The 15,570-nt window shown below is 44.1% G+C and overlaps 1 protein-coding gene and 1 long non-coding RNA gene across 5 annotated transcripts in view; one reads left to right on the forward strand and one right to left on the reverse strand.

Moving 5' to 3' along the window:
* SOBP (sine oculis binding protein homolog) overlaps positions 1-15,570 on the reverse strand; it is a 142,819-nt gene that overhangs the window by 100,478 nt on the left and 26,771 nt on the right. For 3 of the 4 annotated variants that reach the window (XM_083433449.1, XM_083433451.1, XM_083433452.1), the window contains exons 3-4: positions 15,114-15,299; positions 4,605-4,756 (exon numbers count right to left, since the gene is read on the reverse strand). In XM_083433449.1, the coding sequence (XP_083289575.1) occupies positions 4,605-4,756; positions 15,114-15,299 (338 nt within the window). The remainder of the gene's footprint in view (positions 1-4,604; positions 4,757-15,113; positions 15,300-15,570) is intronic. The other variant, XM_083433450.1, reaches the window with a different exon arrangement.
* Positions 3,949-15,570, forward strand: part of LOC310674421 — a 32,201-nt gene continuing 20,579 nt past the window's right edge. Inside the window, exon 1 of the long non-coding RNA XR_014509583.1 lies at positions 3,949-4,236. This is a non-coding gene — a long non-coding RNA (uncharacterized lncRNA). The remainder of the gene's footprint in view (positions 4,237-15,570) is intronic.

The following is a 15,570-nucleotide window of genomic DNA, read 5'->3' on the forward strand; positions in this document are numbered from 1 at the left end:
ATGATGACTATTATTGTGGAACTCCTGTGAAAATATGGTGCTGGTAGAAGAATACCGGCATTTGTGGAAATAGATAATCTCTGAATCTAAAGCAAGGATGGGAAACCTGTGGTTTCCCAGATGTTTACTGACTTCCACCAGCCATAGCCAGAATGACCAATGTTCAGGAATTATGGGAGTTGTAGTCTAACAACTGGAGAGCCACAGGTTCCTATCCCTCCTTGAAAGTTCCTACCCTCAAAATGCCTATGGGAGAACGCCTTCTCCAGTATCAACCTTCCTGTGGATTAAAAGATAGTGGTCCATATCGCTCTCTTTATTGTGGCCACTAATCACTCAAATTAAATTCTGCCCCGTTCCCTGGTTTGTTATTGGGAGCCTTGTAGCACTTTTGAGTGCTTAACTCTGTTCTGCAGCAGAAAAATCACCATGTTAGATTACCCAAAATCCAATGGTCAACCCAACATCAACATCAGGTTGGCTATTGCATTTTGGGTAATCTAAAATGAACAATGGTTACCTCCGACTGGAGCAGAGTGAAAGCAACATACCGCAGTAGGAAACATGCAATCTTGGTTGATGTAAATGATTGGCAATGGTGGTAGAGCACGGTGGTAACACACAACAGAAGAAGGTGGGGGTCCAGGTGGAGCTGTCCAATGGGGTACCATGCCAAGGGCCCACTAAAGTCTGAACCCCAGTCCTGACTATGTTTCATCATCTGGCATAAAGCACTCTTACTCCCTTAAAACTGATCATATCAAGCATCTGATAGGCACTGTGGCATAATCCCAATCCCTGATGACTAAGTAGCACCTAGCTTTAAAATGTTCTGTGCCAATATGTTAACTTCATGAAAATGCCCCCCCCCCCAATTCACAAATCAAAAGGACCACTGGAAATACTAAACCCTTCAAAAGAAACTGAAAACAAACCAAATGACAACAGCCATTTCAAAGCAGTCCTCTTCTGATATTCCCTATATAAATTTGCTTATTTCTATACCTTCACACCAGAAGATTCAAACACAAAAACAAAACTCAGTATTTTATATTTATAATGAGAAAAAAAGAGAGTAAGTCGAAAAAAATGTTACCACAGCAAATTTAACCTCCTTTGTATTTGGATTACATTAGCTTGCCAAAGATACAGTGTGGAGGAATCCACAAAGGTGGATCTTTTGGATCCAGGAGCATGTCCACAAACTGATGTTCATGTGGTACTGTGGCTTGATACCTGTATGCAGCGATGAACAGGCATTTCCAGTTTCCTGGAAGGTTTTTTTGCTTCCTTACTTAAGGCTTTGCTATCTAATTCTCTCCTCCCCCCTTCTTCTCTTCTCTTTGTTCTTTTCACATCCTTTTCTGGTCCAGCTCAACTGCAAACCTGTAGCCGGGTATATTCCAACTTTTGTGAATTTTTGGTGATAGCCAAAGATAGTCATACTTAGAGAAGAACCAGTGAAATTAATGGACTTAAGCTACTTAAATACATTGGGTTTACTCTGAGTATGACTCGTCTTAGTTGGATATCACATTTGCTTTTCCCACAACCACCAACAGCCATCAACTCTCTATAAAGTTCTGAGCAACCTTGCCCTAGAAATATGGTTAGTATTCAGATATATACAAAAATCCTTATCACGTTTTGTATAAAAATTCTGCATCGTGAAATCTTGTTACAACCCTAATTGTTAAAAAATAAAATTAGTGGTGACTCAAATATCCATTATGTGCTCTGCCAAAAAAGAGCACAGCATCATTAACTAAAACTGAAAATGTCATCTGAAGGAGCTGCACATACCGTATTTTTCGCCCTATAAGACACACTTTTTCCCCTCCAAAAATGAAGGGGAAATCTGGGTGCGTCTTATGGGGCGAATGCAGGCATCGCGGACCTCTCCGCCAGCAGCGGGAGCGCTCCCGCTGCTGGCGGAGGGGTGCCTGCATGCTGAAGCCTGCGCGCGCTGAGCTCAGCGCCTCCAGGCTTCGCGGACCTCTCCGCCAGCAGCGGGAACGCTCCCGCTGCTGGCGGAGAGGTGCCTGCATGCCGAAGCCTGCGCGCGCTGAGCTCAGCGCGCCCAGGCTTCGCGGACCTCTCCGCTAGCAGCGGGAACGCTCCCGCTGCTGACGGAGAGGTGCCTGCATGCCGAAGCCTGCGCGCGCTGAGCTCAGCGCGCCCAGGCTTCGCGGACCTCTCCGCTAGCAGCGGGAACGCTCCCGCTGCTGGCGGAGAGGTGCCTGCATGCCGAAGCCTGCGCGCGCTGAGCTCAGCGCGCCCAGGTTTCGCGGACCTCTCCGCTAGCAGCGGGAGCGCTCCCGCTGCTGGCGGAGACGTGCCTGCATGCCGAAGCCTGCGCGCGCTGAGCTCAGCGCGCCCAGGCTTCGCGGACCTCTCCGCTAGCAGCGGGAGCGCTCCCGCTGCTGGCGGAGGGGTGCCTGCATGCCGAAGCCTGCGCGCGCTGAGCTCAGCGCGCCCAGGCTTCGCGGACCTCTCCGCTAGCAGCGGGAACGCTCCCGCTGCTGGCGGAGAGGTGCCTGCATGCCGAAGCCTGCGAGCGCTGAGCTCAGCGCGCCCAGGCTTCGCGGACCTCTCCGCTAGCAGCGGGAGCGCTCCCGCTGCTGGCGGAGACGTGCCTGCATGCCGAAGCCTGCGCGCGCTGAGCTCAGCGCGCCCAGGTTTCGCAGACCTCTCCGCTAGCAGCGGGAGCGCTCCCGCTGCTGGCGGAGACGTGCCTGCATGCCGAAGCCTGCGCGCGCTGAGCTCAGCGCGCCCAGGCTTCGCGGACCTCTCCGCTAGCAGCGGGAGCGCTCCCGCTGCTGGCGGAGGGGTGCCTGCATGCCGAAGCCTGCGCGCGCTGAGCTCAGCGCGCCCAGGCTTCGCGGACCTCTCCGCTAGCAGCGGGAACGCTCCCGCTGCTGGCGGAGGGGTGCCTGCATGCCGAAGCCTGCGCGCGCTGAGCTCAGCGCGCCCAGGCTTCGCGGACCTCTCCGCTAGCAGCGGGAACGCTCCCGCTGCTGGCGGAGAGGTGCCTGCATGCCGAAGCCTGCGCGCGCTGAGCTCAGCGCGCCCAGGCTTCGCGGACCTCTCCGCTAGCAGCGGGAACGCTCCCGCTGCTGGCGGAGAGGTGCCTGCATGCCGAAGCCTGCGCGCGCTGAGCTCAGCGCGCCCAGGCTTCGCGGACCTCTCCGCTAGCAGCGGGAACGCTCCCGCTGCTGGCGGAGAGGTGCCTGCATGCCGAAGCCTGCGCGCGCTGAGCTCAGCGCGCCCAGGCTTCGCGGACCTCTCCGCTAGCAGCGGGAACGCTCCCGCTGCTGGCGGAGAGGTGCCTGCATGCCGAAGCCTGCGCGCGCTGAGCTCAGCGCGCCCAGGCTTCGCGGACCTCTCCGCTAGCAGCGGGAGCGCTCCCGCTGCTGGCGGAGACGTGCCTGCATGCCGAAGCCTGCGCGCGCTGAGCTCAGCGCGCCCAGGCTTCGCGGACCTCTCCGCTAGCAGCGGGAACGCTCCCGCTGCTGGCGGAGAGGTGCCTGCATGCCGAAGCCTGCGCGCGCTGAGCTCAGCGCGCCCAGGCTTCGCGGACCTCTCCGCTAGCAGCGGGAACGCTCCCGCTGCTGGCGGAGAGGTGCCTGCATGCCGAAGCCTGCGCGCGCTGAGCTCAGCGCGCCCAGGCTTCGCGGACCTCTCCGCTAGCAGCGGGAGCCAGCACTGGGCTCCCACGGCTTGCAGAGAGCTGCCTGTTTGGGGGCTGGGGTCGGGGGAAGCTCGGGCTTCCCCAACCCCGCGCCTGGGGGGGAAATAATTTTTTTCCTTTATTTCCCCCCCAAAAAACTAGGTGCGTCTTATGGGACGGTGCGTCCTATAGGGCGAAAAATACGGTATATATTATTTCAAATGCATCTTCTTAGCTTCTAGCTGTGTGTAAACTAAAACAATTTTCAACCAAATTTCTTCACAAATCATGTTAATCTTATTATCTAATTTCTTTTGAAATTATCACTTAGACTATTTATGTTGTTTTAGGTATTGCCAACACCAATAAAATAAAAAACAGAAATGTCTGCAATGCTTAACACAAATTAATTAGAAAGAGAGAATGAGAGAGCAACAGAGGATCCACTGGAGTCAATGGAAAGAATTCAAGTCACCTACAAAGGACTTTGGATCAAGCTTTTAATCACAGTTCTAATCCTGCTGTCAGCTGTAGCAAGTGATAAACGCTTCGCTAATGTTATCTAGGTAGGTAGCAAAATGCTAAATGAGATTTGTATTCCTGCTGCTTTCCTGCATAGGTTTTAAGATTCCTTTCAGCAATAATCCTTACAAAATCGTAACTGCAATTAGAATACTTTTGGCTCTTATTTTTATGGCACAGTATCCTTGCCTGTCTTTACAGACACCTGACTTGACAGAATGCAAGTACAACCAGCTGATAAAAACTGATTAAATAGGGTATATATTAACAAAAGTCTTGATAGTTCAGCAGAAGAGGTGCATGGGTAAGGGGGGAGGGAATGGGAAGACACTAGGATTTCTAAAATTAAGATGTCACCTGAGATATTGCGTAGAATCAGTTTCTCTGTATATTGCACTCCTTATACGCTTACCTTGTTCCTCTTGAAGTATGCTCTTCGACAAGCTGCAAAGCACTTCTCGCTGCAGAAACATTTCACTTCACTTCCCATACTCAGAGAATAACGCTTGATTCCCACTTTCTGGCACCAGGCACACATTATTTGTACATTTGACACATCGTCTTCTGCAGCGAAAAGACAAGAAGAGTAAAATGAGCATCCTGTCAAACATCCATACGCTACACCTCAAACATCTATTTCAGTCATCTTTCTTGTATCTACTTCTCTGTAAGCAATCAAATATTTGCACGTTTCTGTTTGCCTGCCTGTTTGCTAAAGCAGCTGGTGACAGGCTGCCTCATTCTTCAACTGTCTAGAAACAATTATCAATTTTATAGATTATCCAATGCACTGCCATTTTCAGGGTTTTTAGCATTTTAAAGAAAACGTTGAACTTTAATTCATTAAACTCAGTAACTGACACGAAAGAATATTATAACATTCCCATTATTTATAACTCTAGAGAGCTGAATCAACATCATCTGCTCTTGAAACTCAGGAGCTCTGACTAATGTGAGTAGGTTAACACATGGAAGAACAAGACAACAGGAGTTGGCAGTGTTTTGTCCCCAATGCCAGTACGTGTAAATACAACTGGGTATGGACATGAGCCTGGACACTGGGCATTGGGAAGACGAGGCCTCTCTCTCTCTCTCTCTCTCTCTCTCACACACACACACACACACACACAAAATTTATTTTCCCCTTCCCACAGCCATTCTCACCACAACTACATTATCTACAGCGAACCAAACAGCTACTTAATAGGCTTGGGAACCCACAAATTACATGCGAAGTCCAGTGGTGGAAGGAAGTGACTTAGAGCAGGCAGTATGGAATACCTACTAGAGCTGTATGTATCCCACAGGCCACAGGTTATCCACATGTACTCTAAAACATGGCATTTGATCCTATTTGGTCCTGTGTATGTAGAAATAAATAGAAATTTCTCAAGCATGACCAATACTTGTGTGAGCCTGTTCTTATGATTGCTTATTTGTAATTAAGTCCTATTGTGTTCAATTAGATTGATCCTCAAATATCTGCATAGTATTGTTGCCTTATTATAACTGCTATATACTGGTGCCATATGCATATATACATATATATGCATATATGCATTATTTAATTGAATTATACTTCACCATTCTCTGCTTTCTACAAATTTAAGGATCATGCAGCATGGTTCTCATGGAGTTCCAATCTGCATGGACTGCATTTTCATGCACATGTATTCTTTATGATCACACTTCTCTGTTCCCATCTCCTAAGCATCCTAGCTTCAGAATCATTCAAATCTTTCCAGACAGCCAGTTTTCTGTCACAGTTTCCTGCAAAGTTTCTGACCTAGTGAATTCGAAAGGATGATAAAACACATAATCTCTGTGCATAAAACACAAACTCTCATGGCTTTAAAGATGAAGAGCCTGATTAAATCTAAAAGCTCATTGTCAACATCGTGCAACTTTTATTGACAAATATAAATCACAACACAAATTGGGAGTGGGGAAAATGTTATTAAACTGGCAATATTTATTCTGTTGACATTAATCAAATGTGGCACATAGTTTTGAGTTATGGTAGCTGGGGAAAGGAGCCAAATGCCTTTAGTACAAATTAGTTAGCCAATAATTCTGCAGAATTATGACAGTGCTGCTACACAACAAATCCTTTGCAGTGGGAATGGGATGGTTTTATGACAGATTCTCTGAACCTTGAATTGTTCATAGTGCATGGACTACAAACTGGTTTAGTAATTAGTCTTTGGGGCATCTTTATAGCAATCAAACAGAGTACCAACGTTGTAATCACTGTGGCAAACTGAGTTTGAAAACACAAGCTTGGGTTCCTAATGCTGCTTTCTTTGATACTGACCTGCTGAACTTCTTTTCTGAAAGTGGTTCAACATCAACTTACTTCTGAGCATATATATATATATATATATATATATATATGACATAAACACTGAACTTGTCATTCAAGGGCACATCCAGAGAGCTCATATTCTAGGGATCCATTGTGCTATTTCAACAAATATAGATCTTATGGTTCAGACCTGGCTTCAGTCTACACTGGTTGGCAAGGATTAAAACAATGCTACTTTACTCTGTGCTCTCCAGAAGGTAATTCCTAGATGATGCTGTAGCACTAACTGCCCAATGGAGAGGCACCCTGTTTCCTTGAAATGAAAGCACTACCTGAGTTTCCCCTGCATTTACTGATCCCAACCTTCCAACCAAACCAGCAAAACTATGCACTGCACGGGATCTCTGCCTGAGCCTGATGCTGGCCCTGAATTTCAATTGCCATTGTGCTCCTTTCTGCCTGCCTACTTCATACCTGTCCTTTTAGTCCTGGTCCCATTGGCCTGTCTGAATTGCTCTTTGTGGATCTGAGCCTGTCCCAAGGTTCTACCTGTACCTGATTGTAGCTTTCACTCAATACAGGCTTGATCCCAGTGATGTTCTGTGGGACCCTCTCCCTTGAACCTTCACCCCAAGTCCTGCCTAGCTGGCCTCAGATCTGAAAACTGCAATGTGATGGCATGGGTTTTGCCTCTCACATTATGATTTAAATACATGGGATTGGATCCATACCTGAGAGGAGTGGAACTCCACTTTTTGAATGCATCTGCAGGGGGAAGCGGAGAGGAGATAATTTATGCCAATTTCTTGTTCCCTTGCAGCCTTCTATACCTTCTGACAAAATAAAATCTGGGGGACTCTCTGGAACAATCTGGGAGATGGTGGTGGGGGTTACAGAAGCAAGGGCAAATTTGGCAAAAATTACTTCCCCTTTCCACCAGTGGAGACTCCACTGAATCTTGATCTAGTGTATTCCCTTCACCCACAAATACAGGAAAGAATACACGTGTCTAGTTCTGATTTAAAAAACAGTGTAAATAAAGGAATGCAACATGTATTGGAAAGCAAGCTATTCCTATGGATCATTAAGATCAACACTGCAATTGGGATGGAGGGAATAACGACAAAATTAATTTAATGAAAAAATACCAAAACACTAAGTACTTACTGTGTAGTATATATATTGATGGCTGTGCTGCACTTTCCCCAACCAATTCCAGCCCAGATAGTCCCACACAGAAAGTCAGAAGCAACATGGACTCTGATATAGTACAGACTTTGATGGCTGCATAAGATTTGGTGGGACTCGGGTGGTGCTAGGGATTGGTAGGTCAGTGGTTTGAAACCCCACGACGGGGTGAGCTCCCATTGCTCGGTCCCTGCTCCTGCCAACCTAGCAGTTCGAAATCACGTCAAAGTGGAAGTAGATAAATAGGTACCACTCCAGCAGGAAGGTAAACGGCATTTCCGTGTGCTGCTCTGGTTCACCAGAAGCAGCTTAGTCATGCTGCCCAAATGATCCGGAAGCTGTACACCGGCTCCCTCGGCCAATAAAGTGAGATGAGCACTGCAACCCCAGAGTCGGTCACGACTGGACCTAACGGTCAGGGGTCCCTTTACCTTTACCTTTAAAGAACTGCACTACAGCTCTTCTCCTGGAACAGAACAGCAACTCCTAACAAGAAGCTACTGCAAATTTTCCACCAGTTTGGAAGGCTGCTGTACATCCTATGAGTCATTTGGCAATTAGAGTCATTAGAAAGTTTGTCATGGCTAGAGGAAATAGTAGTATGTCTGGATTGCATTCATATTGTTCAGGTACTAAATATACAAAAACTGTAAGTAGTCCTTGTGAAATATCCACAATTTTAGACAAGGAGAATGGAATGCAGAAGTTATGATCCTGCAGACCAGCTATAATTTACATTCACATTTTGACCTGTTTCACCTTATGGAATCCATCAGATATGAGAAGCATACACAAAACACAAGCATTTTTCAAGATCTGGCTTCTAGCTAAAACACATGCATTTGTTTTGTACTGAGAAAAGCAGGGTGACAGATATCCTTTGTCAGATAACAGGATAACAGGGATGGGTTCAAGTGATGTCAGTTACTCAGACAAAGTACAGCCAACAGGATCAAAGTTCATTTTTTCTTTTCTTTACTGTGTTTCCACAATCTGCAACATTGTAGATATAGAATTCCATATATCTACAGTAAATTGACTCCCAGGAGGTGAATCCATCATTGATATATACAACAATGTCCTATATAATCGGAAGGTAACTTTCAGATGTTAGTAACCATGACTCACTATATCACAGCTGAATTTATCTGAGGTAGTATCAGAAACACCCTCTCCACAACTCCAGCCAGCTATCGCAAACACCTTTGCAGCATCCTTTCCATAGCAGTGCCTCACTGTATCAGCAGCAGCACCAGCCCATTTGGTCAGCTGTATGAATCATGCCTTCTCTTGTGGCAGTCCCTGTCGCCCTCCCTCCTCCCAGTAACAAACAGAATCAACTCCCTTACCAGCATATACAAAAGATGGAAACTTCCCCACTCCCATTTAAAAGTTGTGCCATTCCTTGTGCCATTTTCATATTTTCTATTATGCCTTGATGAAAAGCAAAAAGAATGCTACAGTGGTCAGTAGCTGAGAGCAAGCTACGAGGTTCCCTTGGCTTGCAGCACAGTGAAGCACTTGTATAAATTGTTCCCTATAGGTGGAGCAGGGCAGGAAGAACAGCTGTTGTTAGGCAGAGTAAAAGACACTAGCAAGAGCCACTGAGACCAGAGCATGGATGGCTTTGCTTTGCTTTACAGCCGCTTTATATTGGCAGCTCATTGACTTTTTAAGTGCCTCCTGTCTCTTAACCATAGCTAAGAAGTTTGGGCATCATGCCAAGCTACGGTTAATATAAACCAGCTACGATTCTTGATCAATGAGCTCCCATTAACTATAGTTAGTAAACCATAGTTAAGCTGTGTGCCTGCATTTGAACAATCAATTTTAGCTATGGCTAACTTAATAATGATTTATAACTAATGGGGCAGTGTGCTGTGTGAACAGGGCCATAAGTAAAATAGCACCATCCACACACGGGAGAGTAGTATCAGCTGGTTCAGCGGAACCCCTAGGTATGAAGAAATACAGAAAAATAACCTATGGGGATTTTTTAAACACCAGAACAAACCAACAGAATGCTGAGTGTCTGCTGAGCGGTAGGAGGGAATAAAAGGCACAGGGATGGAACAGAGTATCATGGGAAATGGCAGCAGTACGGGCTGAACACAAACACTCCATACTGCAATATTTTGTTGCAGACCCCCACTTGGTGGTTTCCTCCCCCTTCCTAAACAACAATATACAATAAAAAATATTAATTGGTACTAACATTTATAAGAACAAGTCTGGAATCTACACCAGAACTTAAGCAAACCTGAAGTTGTTTTGCCATTGCTACAAAGAAGTCAAGCTTTCCATGTAGCATTGCCTTAAAAAGTAACCAAATGCTCTGGGTGGGATTCAATGCCATGGTCTTCCAGTCATTCCATCAGGTCAGGGTAGAAGAGAGGCAGTTTTTTTCCTGAATTTTTGCTACTCCAGCCTCAGGCTGGCACTGCAGGGAGGCTCAGATCAGACCTGTCTCCAGCTGCTTGGCTGACTTAGGATGCAGTGGATACTTAAGCTGTCTCCACCCTGACCTGATTCCACCCCATTTTAGGGCATTACACTAGCAGCAGCAATAGCCTATTCGCAGCCACTACATCATCAACAAGTTCAGGAGAGGCTTCCAGAATCTCTGTTGTATCCTAACCCCCTCCAGCATCATGGTGAAGATTGCTCTGCCCATCTCCTAAAATATCAATCTGCATGCTTTTATAGATCTAGTGAAGAAAAACATTCTTTACTGCTGGTATCTGTTGTGTACCTGGAATATGGAGCAACAAACTGGAAGGAGTGTGACTTTTTCAGATCATGTGTCAGTCACCCCAAAATCTTTATGTTAATATCCCCAATATGAGCTACTTGCTATTAAAGTAAAATCCTACTAACTAGCTACCTCTTTTTCCTCAATGCTATAAAAAACATATTTAGACCACCATGTGTTATAATGCAAACACAGTTTGGAAAACAGAAACAAAACAATATCTGCACTTGTTTATCTCAATAAACATCTTAACTGTTGTAATTAGAGGAGGTGATATTATCAACACATTTATTATCCTTGCTGTCTAAGGACCAGAATGACTGTCTCTGCCATTCATACAGCTAATAGATATTCAAGGAGTTCCAGCTTGTGTTTTCTACTCCAGGGTTATGTCATTAGAGGTGGAAGCAGTACTTCCCTTAACTGTTGTACAAACAGCACTTATACGTGTCTCCTTATGGTTTTCCAGCCTGTGTATGTTTCATAATGAACAATGCAATAAACATGGAGCGTTCACAGTGTTAAATCATGCTCCCAGTGGGAACAGTTTGAATAACAAGGTAAAATTATCACATTATAATAACTAAATATGCATCAGGCAAAAGCATGCTTCAATTAATCATCAAAAGTTTGCAGTGTCATTTTAAGTCTTAATTAAGAAGAACGTTTCGTTGCTCTTCCCCCTCCCTCTTTCAGTCTGAAGTGAATGAATAAAGCCAGTGGAAATCTAGTATAACTAAACTGTTCTCATATCCTTTCCCCACCCCCACCCTGGCTTTATTTTCCAAGAAGATTATCAGCAATGTGAAAGCTTTAGGCCTATGTTATTTGGAGACGAGAAACTTTCAAATTCAAGAGCTTATCTCTGTTTGTTTGGTTTTAAGAAAACTGTTAAGAGCTCACAGGAATGAAGAATTTGGGTTTTTTGTCTCCCTCTTTTAAAATCAGATATTGTTTTTGCCTTGTCAATTTTCAAGGTAGTAAATATTACAAGAAACATATTGACAGGTTTTGTAACATTGCCTATTTCTGAGGTGTCTAGTATTTCCTATTATATATTTGCCTTAAGGCTGTTTTCATGTGGTAGTTTGGCTAGCCACCAACAGACAGCTCTGCACACTACAGCATGATGGGAGCCATCTCATCACGGCAGCAGATGAGAGAGGAAGCAGCAGTGGGCAGCCCAGGCAAGCCACGGAGGAACAGTCACAACAGGCCAGAACATCTTCTCAGCTGCTATCCCACTCTGCTGCCACCACTGCAGGCCACCTCACTGATGTTTTCTCAGCCTCAGCAGCATATGGCAAGGAGGAGGGGGCAAGGGGTGGTGAACAGTTCCTCTTATCCCTGCTTAACTCCCCATCACCAAATGCATTTCTCTCCCTGGGCTCACTTCAGGTGTTGGAGACAAGACTGAAGGAAAAATGGCACCAGGAACTATTGCAGGGAGGTAAACTGCCAGTCCAGGAGGGGTGGGATTTAGTACCTCCTGCCTATGCACCCATAAAGGTCAGAACAATTTCTGTATGACAGAGGAAGAACCACATCTTCTGCCATTGCATCTGTAGTTTGGACCCAGATCTCCTAGATTTAAATCTAGTTCTTCGTATTTATTTATTTGTTAGTTAGATTATTTATATAAACCAAAGGTCTCAGGGTAGGTCGCAACAAGTTAAATAAAAAGCAATGTCAATATAATAAAATCATCAAAGCTCAGCAAAAGAAACTGCATGTGAGACAGCCTTCAGCTTTTGTCTCACTGCTCTTTCAAATTCAGTGGCTGCGTAAAATGTCTTGAACTGGTATCTAAAGACAAACAGTGTGGGTGCTAGTCAAATTTCAAGGGGCAGTTTGTTCCAAAGCCCTTTGGTACTGCCATGGCTCTCCTACACAAATCTCAACTTCTATGCAAGAATATACAGAGAAAGGCACCCCTTCAAGTATTGCTCATTAATTCCCACCCGCCTCATTCCTATCTTTCTGCTTTTTATATTTCCCCTTTTTTACCAGTATGCCAACCTGAATTTCACCTATATTGCTGACAAGATTGGTACATTGTATGATTCCTAATTTATTTCACAAAGCATTAACAATGTTCTTTACTACATGTTGAGTCTATATTAGGTCTATTTCTCCCTTCAGTTAAGTCAACAGAGTGCAACAAAACTCCCAACAACTTAAACAGATACACATTTGAGCCTGCTGTTATATAAATTCAGCAATTACTGGAATGTATACAACAGTAAATAATAACATAGCAATTAAACACCCTACTGTAGCCATAACAGTTACTTTTGCAGTTTATGAAAAACAGCACCCAATACAAATGAATCATGCCTCATATAAACCTCGAGAAATGCCACATGGGAGAGAATTGCTCCAGATAAGAATGTCACAAAAATATAAAACATTTCAGCACAGTCTCTCTGGGGCATATATATTTGATCATATCAAGACTTTCAGAGGGAATAGACAGGATTTCAATCTAAACTGAAACACAGTTTTCCCTAGATGAGTTCATCAACATGACAGGCACATGATATTAATATCACCACTACGGTTGTTTAGTTACACGCTTGATATTAATCCTGATAATCTTTCTTTATATTACTTAAATACTTTCAGACATTCTTTAATGCACTCTACCGCTGAAACACCCAACTGAGTTATTCACTTTAAAAATTACTGTATGAATGCATAATTCATTTGATTAAAAGAAATCTCATGGAATTTGCAGGACATTATAATCTCACACGTAACCTCAGGGAAGTTAATAAATACGGATGTGGTTGCTATTGCTCAGATCTGAAGAGGTATCCCAAGCAAAGCCTTCATACAACCTGTCTGCCATATTAGGCTGCAATTGAGGCTAGCCACACAACCGTTAATTATGTGCATCAACTTTCAGCGTAAGTTGCTGGGGTTTGTTCCAAACCTGATGGAGAGGTGACTAGAGGAGCTGCAGCTTGTAGGACTTAGGTGTAACATTACTCAAAAAGGCACAGGATTCTTCTATGTGTCTGGAACTATTGTTCCTAGATGAGGACCACCTAGCCAAAATTAATCACTTTTATGCAGCATGGATTTCAATGAGAGAATTAAGCTTGTGCCGTGATCTCTGTAATTGAACTCTATGACACCTAAAACTGCACAGCTTTCACAAATCATTCCTGTCGGACCATAGGAACACTCTTCTATTCTATTCTATTCTATTCTATTCTATTCTACTAAACAGATCATTGATCCATCTAGCTCAATATTGTCTACACTGTCTGGCAGTAGTTCTCCAGAGTTTCAGACTGGGATATTTCAGAGTCCTAAGTGGCGATATGATGGATTGGATTTGGGACCACTTATTTATTTTAAAATATTTACAAACTGCTTTATACTTAAAAACTGCAGAGTGGTGTGCAAGTATAAATCATAAATACAAAACATAGGTTTGTGCAACTTTTCTGTGCTGTGGCTAAAATAATGATGCTAATGATTCAGGGTAATTTTACTCTTCCTCTGGTCAAATCATGATGTCAACATCCCCTACCCCTTAGCTGGAGCAGGACACCATCAAAGCCACATGTCTCACTGTTAAGCAGAGCTTCATTTAACCCTTAAAAAAATTATATACTGCTTTACCTGGGAGAGAAGGGGCCTCCAGAGCTCTTTATAACTCTGCAGGAGGTATTAGGGACAGCTTCACCTTTGCCCATTGAAGGGCATCATTTTGCAACACAAACAAGTACAGGGGAAAGTAGCTCACTGGGGTGAAGCTGCCAGTGTTTTAAAAAATGTACAAGCAAGAATACACACCACTCAGAAACATCTTAATTATTTTAAGATAAGACAGAGCAAGAGATTAACCCCCTGTTCCCCCCTTGAAAATATGAAACTAATAGGGATTTTGAAGTTTTAGTTGGCATAATATAAAGGTATTGCCCTAATATGGATTATGGAGGAAAGTGAATCCCCACAAAAGCCCCTGGACTCTGGAGGGGCTCCTGTGCCAGCCAATTTTATCTGCTTCTGTGGGGGGGGGGGGGGACACTTATAACCATTTTTAAGATTCCCCATAACAGTATATGAGGAACACCAAGCTTTGTTTTATACTGAGTGGCTTGGAACCTGAATTACAGATCAAACTCAGAAATAGCTTCAGATTTTCTAAAAGCACAGATACAAGATGAATCTTGGGGCCCTTGCATATCCCTAACAAACACACCTTCACACCTTGACAGGCTGGGGTGAACAAAGACATTTATAGAAAATGCTGGCTGCTAAAATATACTATATATCCCACTGTGTTGAAATCATTACCCGTCTAAATTAGTTTCATGTAAGTCCCATTGAAATCAGTGGGATAATTCACTCATTATTTAGGCTGCAATCCTAAGCATATCTACTCATAAGTAAGTCATAAGTGATGCTATTCCCAGATAAGTGGGTTAGGATTGCAGCCCTAGTTCCCATGGGAATCAATGGGATCTAAGTGCAAATAATTTAGTTTGGCTCTAATCGAATGACTTTTTAAAAGCACTTAGCGAGAGAAACTGTTAAGGGTTTCCATGTTTCTGCAATTCTTAATCAATCATTTATAATTGTAAATAGAATATTTTATAAGGAAGCAGTATCTAACAAGAACAGAACTTCTGCCCGAGGTCATTACAAATTAAGTAATTTACCTGCTGGTGGCTTTATGAAAGGTGGTGGAATTAATGGTACAATAATGGGTACATTCCCATGCTCCTTCAATCCTGCTGGTGAGTCTGAGAGTCCATTTCCTGTGGTAAGCCCCGGATAGCCTGCGTTTATGTTGTAGGATGAAATAACACTGTCTTCAGGTAATTTTGTTTTTGGCAAAGAATTTTCTGTTTAAAAAAAAACACAGAATACATATAATCATATAACATATAAAAACTGCTAATCAGATATACATACTTGGGGACCAACTAACTCAGCATGCCTTCCTTTTCGCCCTGAGGCTTGTGGTGTGAAGAATGCATCCTGCAACCATTTGCAAACTAATACATAGTGATTACAGTGGTACCTCGGGTTACAGACGCTTCAGGTTACAGAGGCTTCAGATTACAGACTCCACTAACCCAGAAATAGTACCTTGGGTTAAGAACTTTGCTTCAG

Source organism: Podarcis tiliguerta, assembly GCF_965153285.1.
Source record: "Podarcis tiliguerta genome assembly, chromosome: 3".
Lineage (NCBI taxonomy): Eukaryota > Metazoa > Chordata > Lepidosauria > Squamata > Lacertidae > Podarcis > Podarcis tiliguerta.